The sequence below is a fragment of the Astyanax mexicanus genome, chromosome 18, assembly GCF_023375975.1.
Source record: "Astyanax mexicanus isolate ESR-SI-001 chromosome 18, AstMex3_surface, whole genome shotgun sequence".
In the NCBI taxonomy this organism is placed as follows: Eukaryota; Metazoa; Chordata; class Actinopteri; order Characiformes; family Acestrorhamphidae; genus Astyanax; species Astyanax mexicanus.
In genome coordinates this window covers 21,177,766-21,194,524 of record NC_064425.1, presented here as the reverse complement: position 1 = coordinate 21,194,524, position 16,759 = coordinate 21,177,766, and the positions used below count along the sequence as shown (strand labels likewise).

Below are 16,759 nucleotides of genomic sequence, written 5' to 3'. Positions count from 1 at the left end.
TAGAACTGTAGTTCATACAGTGATAAGCCAGTGAAAGATCTTTGACCCGTGTTAAAAAAATAGATTTCCCCGAGGGAATGTATTCAGCTCACCTGCACAGACACACACACACACACACACACACACGCACACACACTCTCCTGCAGGTCTCTGGCTCCCGGTGCTTCAGTAAGTGGATGCAATGAGAATGAATTACTCTGGGTTAACGTAATTAAACACAGTCAGCCTCAGCCCAGCCTTTGACCACAAGACAAACGCTCTCTCTTTGCATAGATGTGTGCAGGTATGTAAATGCGGACCGCTCCGCATATGACTTTCAGTACTTTCTTGGAGGACTTTAATCTGCAGTTCTGCGCTAAAAAAAAAAAACGCATTCACAGGAAGTTAAAAGCGGTTTGGCACAGGCGAAAGTGAGATGGAGCAAGGTAGAATAATGACTGTGAATAATGAATAATGAACTGTAAAAATGGTGCGAATAAAAAAAAAAGCTGAATCGTTGTTCAGCTCAAAGCTCAATATACCAAAAGATTTAGAACACACTTATTTTTTCGTTGTCCATTAGTAGTGCTGCATAATTTAGACAAGCTGCTTTTATATATATTTTTTATAGTCTTAAAAATAACTTTATTACTATATTTCAACTCTCAGACTTTTAATTATTTTCTTCACCAAATGAAACTCAGAGAAAAGAGATAAGAGGTATTGCCATGTGGGTCAGCCAGACCTGACTCTTCCTGTACCAGTTTCCTCCAGTTTCCAAGAGTCTATAGGAAACAGTACTCTCTGCTAGGGGCGTGCCATATCATATTGAATCGTACGCAATAAAATAGCAAACAATTTTGTATATCAAATATAATACCCTGAAATATGGTGCCATATCACCCACCCCTTATTATCAAATCAGGGTACTTCTTTTTTTACTGTTTTTAGCATTTTTTTTATTTCAAATTTTTCCCATTTTCTCCCCAATTTACACGGCCAATTACCCAACCCACGCATTAGGACTCCCCCTATCACTAGTAATGCCCCAACACACCAGGAGGGTGAAGACTAACACATGCTTCCTCCGATACATGTGAAGTCAGCCACCTCTTTTTTTCGAGCTGCTGCTGATATGATGCAGCATTGCCGAGCAGCATCACAGCACGCTTGGAGGAAAGCACAGAGACTCGGTTCCGATACATCAGCTCACAGGTGCCTGTGCTGCGGACATCACCCTAGGATTGATGTGGGGAGAGAGCGCCATCTACCCACCCGGAGGGAGCAGGGCCAATTTTGCTCCCTCTGAGCGCCGGCAGATTTTTTACTATTTTCGGTTGTTGACTAGACCTGAAACGTTTAACACTCCTGTTATGTTCTGGGTCAAATTGACCTGTTTTGAAGTTTGAAGATCTAGGAAAAATAGTTAAATGTTTTTTTTTTTTCAGTATGAAACTTCTTCTGCTTGCTTTAATTGGTGCAATCAACATATAATATTGAAATTATTTGATCTCACATATTTGCAAAAAAAAAATAATAATAATTGCAATGTTATGTTTCAGTGGTATGTAAAACTATTGTGTTTTATATGTGGGTCTTTCAAAAGTAGTAAATTAAGTAGTAAAACATTTTAAGAAGTTTGAACATGTAGATTTTTATGAAAAACGAGTGAATTGGACCTAATTGGACCACTATCTGTTAGAGGTAAGAAACACTATTGCACTAAATATTGATAGAATAATTAGTAATGGAGTTAGTATTGAAATATTCACACTGCTTGTTAGGATTTATTTTGGAGAGTTAAATATGCACTATGTGCATGTTGACCCGGGATCACCATAAGGAAAATAATAGGAGGGTTTAAAGGTCAAAAATAAAAGTAAAAATAAATGTGGATGTTCTAAAACTTTTGACTGGTAGTGTATATTGGAGCAAACTGAAATGCTTAACTAAACGAAGTTAAACTATAAGTCGATTTTCTATTGACTATTAACTCAGAAATTATCTTTAATCAGTTCCTTGATCATTTTAGTTCAGCTTGATTTTATTTTTTTTAGTAAGGAGAAAATCCTTTCCGAAAAAAGACTTAGCCTACTTGCTTTTCCTTTTCTGGCAGGAATTTAGTTGTGTATGTTTTGATTAGTCAATATCTTTATATTATTATCTGTGTGCATTTGGGTGAGCTTGGTTTTTACGTGATCGTTGCACTTAAGGATAACTCCCAGGCTTTGGGAATTTAAATGTAGGGCTCGAGCAGTGACAGCTAGATTGGCTAGTCGGATGCTTTCTTCGTGCCTGACGTTAATTTCACTAATTGTTTCTTAATCATCTTCGAGTCAGTGAGCTGTACATCAGCACGCTGCTGAGATAATTACACTCTTTTGGTCTGCAAATTGCAAAGTTCCTGTTTTTTTCAGTTTCTGATGATCTCTGCTTTTGAGTGAAAACGTTAACATGGCTGGATGTGATGGATGAGGGAATTGGGCTTTAGACTGACGGCTGAGCTTGTTGCTGGGATGTTATTTAAGCATTGGTGTTTTTCAGCGTGTAGCAGAATGGCGTTGACTGTTAAAGGCACTATATGTGTTTTTTTCTTGCAGGTCTGTTTACTTTAAGGACTTTTACTGAGGTTCTACAGACCCTACAGCTGAATATGAAAAAACATTATTTACATTTACTATGAAAATTCTAGTTATTTCAATTGTGAAAATGTTTATTAATCAAAAATTCAACAATAAAAACTACATATTGTGCCTTTAATCACATTATCTATATTAGAACAAGTGCACTTCTGATGAGATGAAGTGTGAAGACAGTGTTTTAAGCTTTAAATGTGGGAACTGAAAGGTAGCGGAGGAACCTCGTTCTGACCCTCACAGAAGCCCAAGGCAAGGAGGAGAGATTAGGAATTAGGAAGCCCCTCCACCCCCCCATTCTTCTGAATGTGTTTTTTTAGTAGTGTGGTGCTCTTGCTATTGTTTCAGAGCTCATTCTACTGTGAAATACTTTCCTTTCTGTCTTTCCGTTGTGTTGCTGTTGCATGAGAGTGTGATGCGGTTAATCTTTTGGAGAACATGCTACATCTTGAATGTAATGGAGCTACATGTAAGACTAAGCAGGCAGACTAATTGGTCTTTTGCTTACAGAGTCTGCCGTGCTGTTAGGAAGCTCTACATCTAGTGGAGATTAAATGTTTGAGCCTGGCTGCAACTTTTCACATTTGATCTAGTTTTTAAGGCCAATACAGATCTTACATATTAAATATTGAAGAAGAAATACTCACATGTAGCTCCATTGACCCATTGTTCAAATGTGTAAACAGATATTTGAAAACAAAAATTACAATGAATGTGTTAAAGTATGAGTATACATTTGCTCAATTATTATTTATGTTTTTTTTTTCTTTTGAAGACGTTATTCCAGCATATATCTTTACAATTAGCTTCATTGGTTGATTTATAAAACATGTAATAAAACAATCATTTCAAAAGTGACCAAAAAACTTGATTAATTTGTAAAAATGGTGTAATAATCAGAGTTTGTTTTTTTACATTTTATAGCACACAAATAACATTTTTGACCCATCTTTAAAAATTGCAGAAGACTCAATAATTACAAAAATACATTTGATCATTTAGTTATTTTTTTCCATTTTTAAGAAGTGTAACAAAATTTTACTTTCAAATTACTAAACTACTAAACTAAACTAATATACTAATACTAAAAATAATGCAAAAATATATTTGATATTCTTTTACATTTAGCTCCTTGGTACTCAGAAGTAAATATTTCTGTATTTTATAGCACACAATTACAATTGTTGACCCATGTGTATAATATATAGTAAAAAACTCAAAGTACAAAATTACATTTGCTATTTTTTTTTACCATTTAGCTCTATTGTTCAATTTAAAAAAAAAACTTTTAAATTACTAAAATACATTTGAACATTTGTTTACATGTAGCTCCTTTGTTCTATTTTTAAGAATTTTAACTAAAAAAAAAAATCAAAATTACAAAAATACATTTGATAATTTTTTTTTACATGTATCTACTTTGCTCCATCTATAAAATGTGTAAAAAAATATATATAATTTTGAAAAAGTTTTTTTTTATTTGTAAAAGTTACATTTTGCTCTTTTTAAAAACTAACTAAAACCGTAACTTCAGAAAAAACACAAATATATTTGATCCATTTTTACAGTTTTTACTTTTAACTCATTTTATCTGTTTTAATGAAGTTTAACAAAACAATCAAAAAGTTTGAAAAAAAAACTTCTAAAATGTTCTTATTCTTAAATTTGAACTCTTATTAATAAAACACAACTTTTAACTTATATTAGTTTTAGTACAAAAACACATTAGATCAATTACATCGATTTTCTTGCTGTTTTTATTAGATCTTGTTTTCTTTCAGAAAATTTCTCATGTTTTTCCAATAAATTAAAAAAATAATAAAGAAAAACATTAGAAATGTTCTGCCTCTGTTTGTTTAGTTTTCTCAGGTAAGAGTTTGTGGGTTTTTTTTTTATTCTGCTAATTACTTCTGCTAATTATTTCCAGTACCCATTTCTAAATGTTTGCACAGCCAACAAAGTCTATCTGTCTCCTGGAGGGAGAGATCCTCCTTGATTGCTGTTTCTTTTTGAAACGACTTGCTGCGTCTCCAGCTGTGAATCCCCACAGTTGTTGAAACCCTGCCCCCCAGGAGACAGATAGCTTTTATTCGTGGCGTTTCTGTTGTGTTTACTTTGGCTGTTCGCAGCTTTGGCATGCTGTTGTCTCTTGTTTTTTCAGTTTTTTCAGTTTTTTTGGGGTGTGGTGTGTGGTGCAGTTGGTTTATGTTCTCTCGATGTGTTGTCTCTGTTTGTGGTCCACAGGTCCTCCTCTACATTGCTCATCTGCCTCCTCCTCCCCTGTCGAGTCCCCATACCCTCCCCCTTCCCATGCAGCCAATGAGAGCCAGGGAAGGTTGCTAGGTAACAGTGGGGCTCAGCCTGGCCAGGAGTCTGAGTCAGAAGATGAGTTTGGCCCCAGTTCATTCTTAGTTAAAACTGGCTCAGGGAACGTCTATGCTCCTGCCACTGCAACTGCTGACGGTGAGTGCTTCAAAAACTATTGCTGCTCGCTAGAGAGGCCCTGGCAGCCCCTGCTGGTCATGCTTTGTAGCTTGTGGAGCTCGCCACGGGCCAAACGCTCGCTCTTTCTCTTATTTTTAAAGGAGTAGCTTGAGATGGAAGTGAAAAGTTGCCTGGGTTTTTTTTTAACTGAAGCCTAGAGGGGACTGTGGTCCATATTCAGAGAGCTGACAGACCTTAACCGGAGGAGATGCGCACCAAAAAGACATGCCATAGACGCTTCATAGCGAGCTTATAGAAGAAAGGCATGTTTTTGGCATTGCTCTGGATGTAAAGTTAAAGTTTTATCAAGTTCTGTCTGAGTGTGCAGCTAGTAGCTCTATATATATTAACATCCAGCATGACTTAACTTCATACAAAAGAAAGAAATGCCAAATATACTTCATAGCAAGAACATATAAAAAAACTGAAATGTTTTTGGTATTGTTTTGCATGTAAAGTTGTTCTTAAGTTCTCTGCTGGTTGTGGTTTTATATCTTAACATTTAAAATACAGCTCTGGAAAAAAATAAGAGATCACTTCATTTTCTGAATCAGTTTCTCTGATTTTGCTATTTATAGGTATGTGTTATAGGTATGACTAAAATAAACATTATATTGTAATTTAGAGCATTTATTTGCAGAAAATTAAAAAATGGCTAAAATAACAAAAAAAAGATGCAGAGCTTTCAGACCTCAAATAATGCAAAGAAAACAAGTTCATATTCATAATTAGGTGTCAAGAGTTTAGAAATCAATATTTGGTGGAATAACCCTGTTTTTTAATCACTGTTTTTATGCATCTTAGCATGTTCTCCTCCACCAGTCTTACACACTGCTTTTGGATAACTTTAATCTTAAAATTCAAGCAGTTCAGCTTGGTTTGATGGCTTGTGATCATCCATTTCCCAGAGGTTATATTCCAGAGGTTTTCAATTTGGTAAAATGAAAGAAATCATTATTTTTAAGTAGTCGCTTATTTGTTTCCAGAGCTGCATATCAATATAATACAAGTACGTTGCTTTAAATGCTTTAAAGTACAAAAATGCATTTAATCCTGATTTTTTCTATTTTTTAATCCTATTGTTTATTTGTATTGATCCATCTTTAAAAACATTTAAACCAGTAATTTCAAAAAAGTGAAAAAATCTTTTTGATCACTTTCTTTTTAAGAAAAAATCTTTAAATAGTAAATTTTTTACTTTAAAATGTGTAAAAATGTTTTTACATTTTCTACAACAAAAATACATCTTATCATTTTTATCTTCATGCAAAAGTAGTAGTGGTCAATATGATATTTAATTGTATCATGATAAATGATAAATCCTATAGTATCAACAATATCCAGTACCAGTCAAAAGTTTGGACGTACCTTTTTATTCAATGTTTTTCTTCATTTATTTATTTATTTAATTAATGGGTTTCCTACATTGTAGATTAATATTAAAGACATGAAAACAATTCAGGCACACTTATGGAATTATCTGTCCCCTGATCTACTAAACCTGATCTACTGAGAGGGTGATTTGAGGTGATTTGGGAGGAGCTGGAGCTTCAAAGCCTGAAGGAAAAGCAGCAGCTATTGTTTAGCACCTCCGGGAACTTCTCACCTTCTTGACACTGAGAAAACGATTCTGGGTGACTCTTTCTCATGAAGTCACTAAGAAAAGTTGAAGAATTTAAAATATAAAGCATAATCTGGTTTGATTAAAACATTTTTTTTGTTTATTGAATAATTCTGCATGTGTTCCTGTATAGCTTTAATATAGTCTTCAATGAAGTTTACAATGTAAAACATCATTAAAAGACAGAAAACACACTGAATTAGAATAGATATCCTTACGTTTTAAATTTTAAAGTACTATTTTTAGTTATCTGGCAACACTATACCAAAGATGCTTCATAGTAAGAAAAGAGTAAGATAAAAAAAATGTAAAGTTGAAGTTCTGTGAAGTTCTAGTTCTTTTTTTTTTTGGAAGTAGTTCTATATAGATTTCAAAATGACGCAACAGCGTGACGCAACCTCACACAAGCGTACATTGCTTTAAATACCTTCAGAAATTGCTGTATTTTGTTTTAGTAGATGCTCCTCCAGTGTGTGCATTCAGTGGTTCTGCATATTGTTGAGACTGGTACCCTTTTATCATCCTCAACCACATGCAAGCTGTGCTATGAATTTCCATTACAATGGACAGCCATTATCATAAGATGTAGCAGAGGACATGCTGCTCCCACTGCTTCAGCAGTTACAGTAATTCAGCGTATTTTGTCATGTTAGATCTCTTCTTTGAGAACTTGATTAACTGGAGGTGTCTTCCAAAATTTGATTCAGCAAACAGCTTATTCCTCCCATTGTGCCCGTCACGCCAAAAACTGCACGCTCCTCTCTCTCCCATTGTTGGTCCTGTTCTGGTTAGTGTAGGTCTTGGCAGGTCTCCCTTCATTGCCCCTGTCATGCAGATTTCACCCCATGTCATGAGTGCTGAAGGAGTCCACAACTGCTTCACGGTCCGAGTCTGGCAATCTGACTTCACGCTTCAGATTCACACTGGATCTTCTGTGGTGTGTCCAGGTTTAGACATCTTTAGTAGCTCTTTACTGTTGGGATAGTTTACCTGCCCTTTAACTAGAATAGCAAAACATATATTGTAAAACTGAGGCATTTTTTTAATATATTTATTAATTTATTTATTCATCAATTCATGGGTGTAATGATTTAAAATTTAATTTATTCATTAGGTTTTACTTACTTACTTAATTAACTACATAACAGGGACAATACACAAAAATCAACATCAATATTTCAAAAACGTAACTGTGTCAAATTCAGGCTGAAAGGAGAAGTCCCACTATTTTATTTTATTTTTTATTTTAATTTTATTTTATTTTTTGCAAACTAAAAGTAAACAAGATTGTTTTTATTTATTTATTTATTTATTTATTGATTCATTTATTGATTCATTCATGGTTTAATGGGTGGAAGGATTTTGACTTTGATTTATTTATATATTCTTACTTACTTGCTTAGTTAATTCATTAAGTAACAGGGACAATACACAACAATCAACATTAATATTTCAAAAATGTTAATGTGTCAAATTTACGCTGACGTGAAGTCTCACTGTTTTTTTTTTTTCAAATTAAATTAAAAATTAAACTAAAGTAAATAAGATTGTTTTTGCTTCTTATATGTAAAAGGACAATTCGCAGTGTTCTGTTTTTTTCCTGACATACCAACTCAATATTGTTTATTTAACTCTTGGATGTATTAATAACAGCATGGCATGTTAAATTACTGATTTTTTGACTCTTGACTTTTTTGTGAAATCTGTTAAAAATATATGATTTTTTTCATTTGCTAAATTCTCCACTATTTCATTATAAAATTATCTAATTTTTTATTTTTTTTTAATGAATATTCATTTTCCAATATTGGACTGCCACAATTGGCCAATCAATGGTGTAACCCATTTTGATGCTATATAGAAGGGTTTTTTTATATAGACTGAAATAATTAGCTGGCAAAATATAGTAATAATAATGATAAAATTCTATGGTTTCTTGTTTCAAGTTTTTGAATAAATATTTTGCCAAGTAACTCTTTAAGAACTGCATTGTTGGACTTCGGAAGTAGATTTTTATGAAATTTTAGTAACGCTAGTATTGTTGGTGATGAAGTACTCTAAGCACTAGCAGAGTTCCCAAGTGTCCCACTCTAACTGTTGTGCCACAGTGCTCACTGGGTGTAGCCGCAATGAATCAATGTGACATGTCACTAATGCACTAATGAGCTGTTTATCAAAAGCACGCTCCTGGATTGGGAATAGGGTGTTTATTGGTGTTGTGGTGGCAATAACACAGCATAGGAAGCCTTTTATTCATGTTGAAAAGTCTCACATATTCAATAGGAATGGTCGATGATTCGGATGTAAATCACAGTTTCATAGTTTCGGTCGTTGAAACGCTTTGTTGCATGAATCCATCCATCCATCCATTTTTAATAAACATTAGGCCTTTGCTAAATATGTTCTTTGTCTTTTTTTGAGTTTGTTTTATTGAAGCTGCAACTTTAGCTCATCAAATGATGAAATGATGAATTGTAAGTCTACCCACTGTAGAAAAAGGAAAGTGATTGAAGATACTGAACCATGGCTGGACTGGAGCAGCAGTTTTATGCTTTGATAGTATAGAGCTGGAATGTGGAGAGAGAGAAAGAGAGTGCATGTTCAGAGAAGTCCACTTGGGAACGGGAATGGCTGTCATCACTGGCAGAACTAGGGTTCTCCCTAAGGCCCCTTGACACAGCAAAACAAAAAAATAGCTCTAAATAATAGATCAGCCTTTACAAGTTAACCCAAGGCTGGTGCACGCATCGAGCTCTTACAGTGCTCTGGCCATCTGTTGTCGCCACACCATCTCGGTCTAGTCTTTCCCACAACCTGAAGAAAGTGTTGTACCGGTCAGCTAGCAGCAGCTAACAGTGCTCGCAGTAGTGCTGGAGCTGGGATTTACCTCTTTGACAAAAGGCTGCCTGCCATTTGCATTGGTTATATAGGCTACCCTGAGGCTGCCGGTGAGGGGTAGCTCACACACCAAAGGAATCGGCCTCTTTGCCTCCGAGCTATGTGAGGCACCATAAGGCTCTCTTTGACTGAGACAAAAGAGCATAACATAGTGGCATGCAGTAGCAGCTTTATGAGCTGAAGGAGGTACGTGTAAAATAACTCAGGGGTTCCTGCGAGACGTTGTACGTAGACGATCGACTGTTAGCGCTGCAGCACGACCGCCACGACCCTTTCGCTTTTGCTTTTTTTTTTTTGCATCGGATGGATGTTTCTATCGTTCAGGAGCTCCTCATAGAGCCTTTTTTTCATCTAAGCACCAGGCAGCCCCTGCATGACTGCTCTATTCTGCTTTAAGAACCTCTCACCTTGCTTTGTAATGGCGAGGTGTAAATAAGTGGTAAATTATGCAAATGGCTCATTCGGAAAGCTCCCTACTTTGTCATTTTCCATTGTTTGGCCACTTTATTTACCAAGCCTTTGACAGAACAAGAACCCAATTACAATAAGAAAGAGGAGATGCTTCTATTTATTCACTTGCGCCACCTAATGAGCCGGGGAAGTCAATTTCAGCCGTATTACCTGCAGCTGTTAGCTCAGAGTTGTGGGGGAAAAAAAACAACTTCTTCAACAATATTACTTTGCATTGTTTTTGTGTTTTTTGGTGGATTTCTGCATGGCTTTTTTAGTGTACGGCAATAAGGAGAGACTTGCCAAGTCCTTCCTTTCCCTTAGACCTGTCCTTCATTTTAATGAATAGGTTGGTGTTTTTTTGTTCATGCTGAATTAGCATATCTGGCATTAATCATTACTGTGAATAGCATGCTGCGAGTTAATTAGCCCAATTAACTGGGAAGATCTACCATTTCTGGCTGTTTTTCTGGCCATATTTCTTTCCCCTTGTTTTGCACTGGCCAGACGTGATTATTTACCAGTAAATGGATCTGCTGAAAGGTGTGGAGATGCGAAGGAGATACGATTATTTGATCGTTTTTGAAATCCCTCCAAAACTCCTCCGCGTAGCCTGAAATTATCTGTCAAGTCTTTTCAGCCCACTGTCCCCCCGTTCTCTCTTCCCGTTCTCACCATGTCAGGAAATGAAACGGGTGCATTAGATATTAGAGCACATCTGACTATGTTGTGACAGAGTTCTCCACATAGCTTAATCTTCTACTTTCAACAGTTTTGAAGTGACAAAAAAAAGTGCGACAGAAAAAGAGAGAGAGGCTGGATGGAAACTTGTGCAAAGCTTACATTCTCACTTCCTGTACAAAAAATAAAAAATAAAAAAATGGAAAAATGATGAGAGGGATTGAGAGAGCCGTATCTGCGTTACTGGTATTGATATGATTTTGTGTGTGTCGTTAGAAATCTGCGCTATTATGTAGTTATGGAAATGTGATCCGGCACTGAGATGTAGGCTAAAAAGGCTTAGCTCAGGGTTTCGGCCGGCACTTCTGAATGCTGAGCGTGTTTTCAGAGGAATTTGGTATGCCTCTCAGGCAACCGAGGGAAAATTACACATGAGGACAAGAGGGAAGATAATCCCAAGTCTGGAGATTGAAGAAGGACAGAGTTTTGCAGCACTTTGCCGTCAAAGTATTCAGAGTCACGTTGTTTCCAAAGTGATAAACGGAAACAGATAAAAATCTGTGTAATCTGGATTAGGTGATCTGATTATATTAGTAAAATTACATTTAGAATAAGCATTATCAGATTAGAATGTATTTATTTATTTATTTTTTACAAATTACTCTTTTTTATGGATTACATGAAAAAAAAACATTACTAGATTACTAATGATAGATCAGTCTGTTAAATATTAAAATAGAGATTGTGCTCATGTCTAAACTGCATATCGTCGCTGTCCAGTGAAAAACACTTTCAAATCTCCAAAACAGCAACTTTACAGGAAGGAGAAAAAACCTTGTAAACTTTCAATGGAAGTCAATGTAAAAAGAGTTTATTTCGGGTCATTTTGAAGAGTTTCTATTGGTCCGTTTATCAAGAAATTTTGGCACAGTGTAAGGGACAGTTAGTCTGTTCAAATTATGTAGTAAACTAAAAATCGACAAAAATGGAGATAAGTGTTTTTCATAGGACAACGATGATATGACTTTTGATTGACAGTTGCTTGTGAGACATTATGGTATTAAAAATAAAGGTGATCTTGCAATCACTGTGCTTTCATGGGAATTAGCACTAAAACTGATAATTAAAGAAAATATAAAACCAAATAAAAGTCTGAAAAAAGTTAATCAGTTTAGAATTAAATATTACATTTAAGTACAAAGTATATTAAGTTTTTTTATAGTTTTTTTCAGTATAAGAAGTATTCTACCCAACACTGACTGCAGTAAGTAGTTCCAGCTGATTGTGGAAGCAATTCAGTGGCACCTTCTTGTGTTCATCTGGCCGACTGAGGTGATTTAACTTGCTGTCAGTAAGTGAAGCTGCAGTGACTGGAGGGAAAACAAAAGAAAAAAAAAAGAAAAAAAAATCTGCATTTGTTGCATTTTTTTACAACAAAGAGCTCTCAGCTTCGTTTAGCATTTTTCGCATTGCACTCGTCCTCCACAGCAAGCCTCTCTCTCTCTCTCTCTTAGAGATGTCCTGAGCGCATGCATGCCTTTAGCAGTTGGAGTCTAGGCCCAGCATTAGAAATCAGAGAGAAAGAAAGAAAGAAAGAAAGAAAGAGAGAGAGAGAAAAAAAAAGAATAAAAACTTTTCTCTGAATGCCCGCTAACCTCCATTAGGGCAATGAGGCACGCTCACTGAAGCTTGAGCTTCTTTTATTGAGCATGTGTTGCACCATGGCCCCCGAGCTTTCTCTCACGGGCCTCTTCCTGGAGAGACGGCTATTGGGGTCCGGAGACACCCCGCTGGGCTGCTGTTCTCCAGCACAGAGCACCCCCGCGACTCTCGCCTTAGCATCTTTTACCGCTGAGTAGCATGGGGTTTGGCCACAGTGGGCTGCTAATTGAGTATAGTTCTCCCCTGTAAAAGGCTCCAGCGCATGCCTTTGCAGCTGACTGGGTAGGAATAGGCGGTTGGAAGCGAAGCCGCCGGGTCGTCCTGCGCGTCTGCATTCAGATGAGGACAGGAGCTTGGTTGGAACTTGCTTAATCACAGACCCCCCGCCCACCTGCCAGCGTGAAGAGAGCAAATGGGGTTTAAAGAGGCCGCTCTGGAATGGGTTTCCACAGGAGATTAAATATGGGAGGAGAAATGGCGCGGTAATGAGCAGCGCATGGCATCGCTGTGCTGGGATCTGAGGTCTGTGTGGATTTGAAAAAAAAAAAGTAAGATTTTTTTTTTTTGTTCCATTGTTGCCTTTCCAATGACAGCTGCAGTATGAGGATCAGTGTTGTCCTATTGGAACAGGGTGGAGTATGAAACTTTTAGCTCTTTAGGTAGGGCTACTGGTGGCAGCATCTCATTATTGTGACGTTTTTTGCGTAATGTTAGACCAGGGGTGTCCAAACTTTTCTTGTTGGGTGCCAGGAGGGGAAATATATGTGCAGTTACAGTCCACAGACTCTGTAATAAAACAAATAATGAAATATACTACTTATAATAAAACAAAATTGATTACATTTTTGATCATTTACACATAATTTTACTTGAGTTACTTTCTTTATCTATCTTTGACAGTGTTGTGTAGCCTAAACTGAGGTTTTTCAAATTGATGTTTCATTTCATAATGTTTTCCTAAAAGCTCAGGAACATTAATGTTGGCAGGGTTGCCAGATCCAACTAAAGTATCTAGCCCAAAGTCAGTCTAAAACCCACCCTACAGAAGCTTAAACTAGCCCAAAATATATGTCTGTCACATGTTTGAAGCAAATGGCAAAACAATTATGAGTGTTTTCAATATTGCTGTTTATCTATTTAAGTCATTAATAATATTGTAACATTGGTGTTTTATTAGTTCTTTTATAACAGTTTTATATACCAGTCAAGAACATTTAATAGTAACATAATTAGAAAAAAAAAAAAAAAAGACTCTCTACTCTTTTAACATTTTTTTTTAATCTTCTGGTGATTTCTGGTTACATTGTAATTATTTTTGGTAAAAAAAAAATATTTTTTTTTCAGGGCCGCAGTAATTTTTAAAAGTAGCCCAAAAAAATCTCACCCCGCCATCCCTGAACTGGATTTTCAAACTAGCCCAATTTGGCGGAAAACTCGCGAACCTGGCAACTTTGAGTGTAGGCATAATACAGGAAATAAAAGGAGACGAGGAGCGTTTTAGATTGGGCTTTTGTTATAGCGACTCCTAGCGCTCAAACTTTAAAAGTCACATTATAAAGACCTGCTTAATAGCGGTCCAACTTTCATTTTATTTCTAAAATACCTTGCGGGCCACTCCAAAAAGGGCGCGAATGTTGTTTGGACACCCCTGCAGTAGACCATTGGTCGAATTCAATGTTTTTTTTTTTCACAACAACACAAAGTGTGCCCCTCCATGACAGTCTGCCACAAATACCCACCAAGTTTCATTCGTGTCGGTTGATTCCTTGTGGCTGCAATTGCTTTTTGACATTACTTGACACGTACTAAATAGTCTTCCTGTTGTAAGTGCAATAAAATTTATTGTTTTTTAAAAGCAAAGGTGTTTAAAGGCGTAGCTCTGGTATGGGTGTCCACAGGAGAGTAAATAAGGGAGGAGCCACAGTGCGTTAATGAGCAGCGCGTGGCATCGCTGTGGTGGGATCTGAGGTCCGTGTGGATTTGAGAAATGTATTATTATTATTTTTTTCTTTCCGTTGTCGGTTGTCGTTCCATCGGCAGAGGCCTTTACCTGAGATTTCCCTGGTGGGAGCGCGGCTGTTCCACAGCACAGAGCAGCTAAGCAACATAAGCAGCAGCAGCGGAGCAGCAGTCCGTAATTCGAATCACATTCCGGCAGCTGTTGCTCTAATACATTGTCACCTTTGGTGAATGTACGCGGAGTGCCGATGCATCGCCGCTTTATTTAGACGATCCTTTCCGAGGTTACCATGGCGATAACAAAAGAGCTAATCAAAGCCATCTGTGCGTTCCAGCTTCAAATATATCTTCAGGACCTTTGGGGAGGCGTGAACTATGATGTGCATATTAATAGAGATGGGATAATCATTTTTTAAGGCCTGAAAGTATTGAATTGCTCTCATCATCGAAAAAAAAACATTGTTGCACCCAAAAGATGAAGGAAAGGCATCCTGAAATACTCCATAGCAAAACAAATAGCACTCTGACAGTGTGGCTGACCATGGAAAAGTACCCAATGTCTTTGCGGCAAGCTCCTAAAACAACCACAGTATGTGGACATGTGAAGGTCTTAAAGGTCTTCTTCTGCTAAAATCCACTTTTTATTGTTCTTTGTGAAATACTATAGGTCTCTAAACTCTCTAGAGTTGTATATGCATGCTGCACATGAAACTGTTTCTCACATTCCCTTGTCTGTAGTAGCTAGTAAAAGAAAATCCTCAGAAATATGAGTTGATCAGGAAAGGTTCAGAAGTCTACGTCAACCAGTGAGTTCATGGCCTCGTCCACCTCGGCTCAGGACCGCCCACAGACAGTGCTGAACCTGGGCTATAGCAAAAGGAGATAGCTAGCCAGCTTTGTTTACAGCTCTGTTTACAGAGCTAGTTAGCGTTAACTATCTTGTATAAGTAACTGTAGGTTTAAATCAGATCTCCAGTGGATTCCACGTTTTACAGAGACCCCAAATATATACTAGGGAGGCACGGTTTGACAAGGCAGCTCAACTCGACAGAACACCGGTCAAAGCGGGCCCCGTTTGAGCCGGATTTTATGATATAGAGCAGACTCTAAGGCTTTGATGTGGTAAAACTGCTTCGTGAAATTTGACTGTGGTTGGGGGGTGAAAGGCAGGTAGGCGTTCTCTGCCGCAGTGCTGTTAGCCAATCAGAGGCGATATATTTGCATGTATGAATATTCATGAGCAAGAGCCCAAAACCTGTCTTTCTTCAGAGACAACTAATTCAGTGATCTAAAGCAGGGCTAAATAGAAACACCTGAGCACTTTTTCCACACTGGCGTTCATTCATACTAAAGACCACAACTAGACTGTTTAAAATGAATAAAAAAAAACAATTGAATGAGACCTTTAATATAACAATGGGCTGTTAAAGTGCTTGTAATAAAAACCACCAAATGTGATCTGGCATTGTGAGAAATTGAACCAGGTCTAAGTAAAGGTTTAATTTCTATCAAATGATTACTTGTGTGTGTAACTATTTTTTATGATGAGTATAAATCTACTTTATAATTTTTGTGTTTGATAAATGTAGTAGAATTAATGATTTAAGAAAAAGCATGTGCTTATGGCAGCACAGCATATGGCAAATTCCTCAGCGATTCTCTGTTTTTTGTCACAGGTTCCTTTGTTGTAAACTCTTAATGTATCCTCAAAGGCCCGCATAGCAGGTCCAGATAGATACCTGTCTCTCACTACTTCCTCTAATACGCCTGCGAGCTCCTTTGTTGTTGGTATGTGTTGATGTTGCAAATTGGTGAGAGTGCCACGGATACTGTGCTCTGTTGCCTGGGCATGTTAGCCTTCAAATGAGCCTTGTGAAGACAGCGTGTATTCCCCCATGTCCCTACTTCTCTCTTTCTCCTAATGGTGAGGAACAATACCTTTACTAGTGAGCAGAGATGGGAACACCGGTGCTGAAGGCAGAATTCCCCAGGCTGTAGATCAGGCTCAGGGCTAGCATTTTTTATATATTTATATATATATTTTGGGGCTTAAGGTTGCATTTCTGGAAATGTAGTGTCCAGCATCAAACAAGGCCAGACCTTCAGCCAGTTCATTACAGACAGGGTTTGTTTTCTAGGAATTAAGGAATTAAGTTTATCATTTTAAATAGAGATATTTTGCTCTTAATCCCTACCTGGAAAAATGCCACAGATATATAATTTCTAATCACACTAATAATTCTGACAACATCAGAAACAAAAGCCAAAAATAGATCATACACAGAAATAGTCAATCAAAGAAATAACGCTCAGTATGCAGCTAAAAAACTATAGGGAAAATCCCTTGCAAAAGGCAGAACAAACAGACCAGTGTATATACATGGGAGAA

The 16,759-nt window shown here is 37.0% G+C and overlaps 1 protein-coding gene across 11 annotated transcripts in view; it reads left to right on the top strand.

Moving 5' to 3' along the window:
- tenm4 (teneurin transmembrane protein 4) overlaps window positions 1-16,759 on the top strand; it is a 332,448-nt gene that overhangs the window by 140,997 nt on the left and 174,692 nt on the right. For 10 of the 11 annotated variants that reach the window (XM_049467314.1, XM_049467315.1, XM_049467312.1 and 7 more), the window contains exon 4: window positions 4,860-5,078. The exons of the other annotated variant lie outside the window; for it this stretch is intronic. In XM_049467314.1, coding sequence (XP_049323271.1) covers window positions 4,860-5,078 — 219 coding nt within the window. The remainder of the gene's footprint in view (window positions 1-4,859; window positions 5,079-16,759) is intronic. 11 annotated transcript variants of the gene reach the window in all.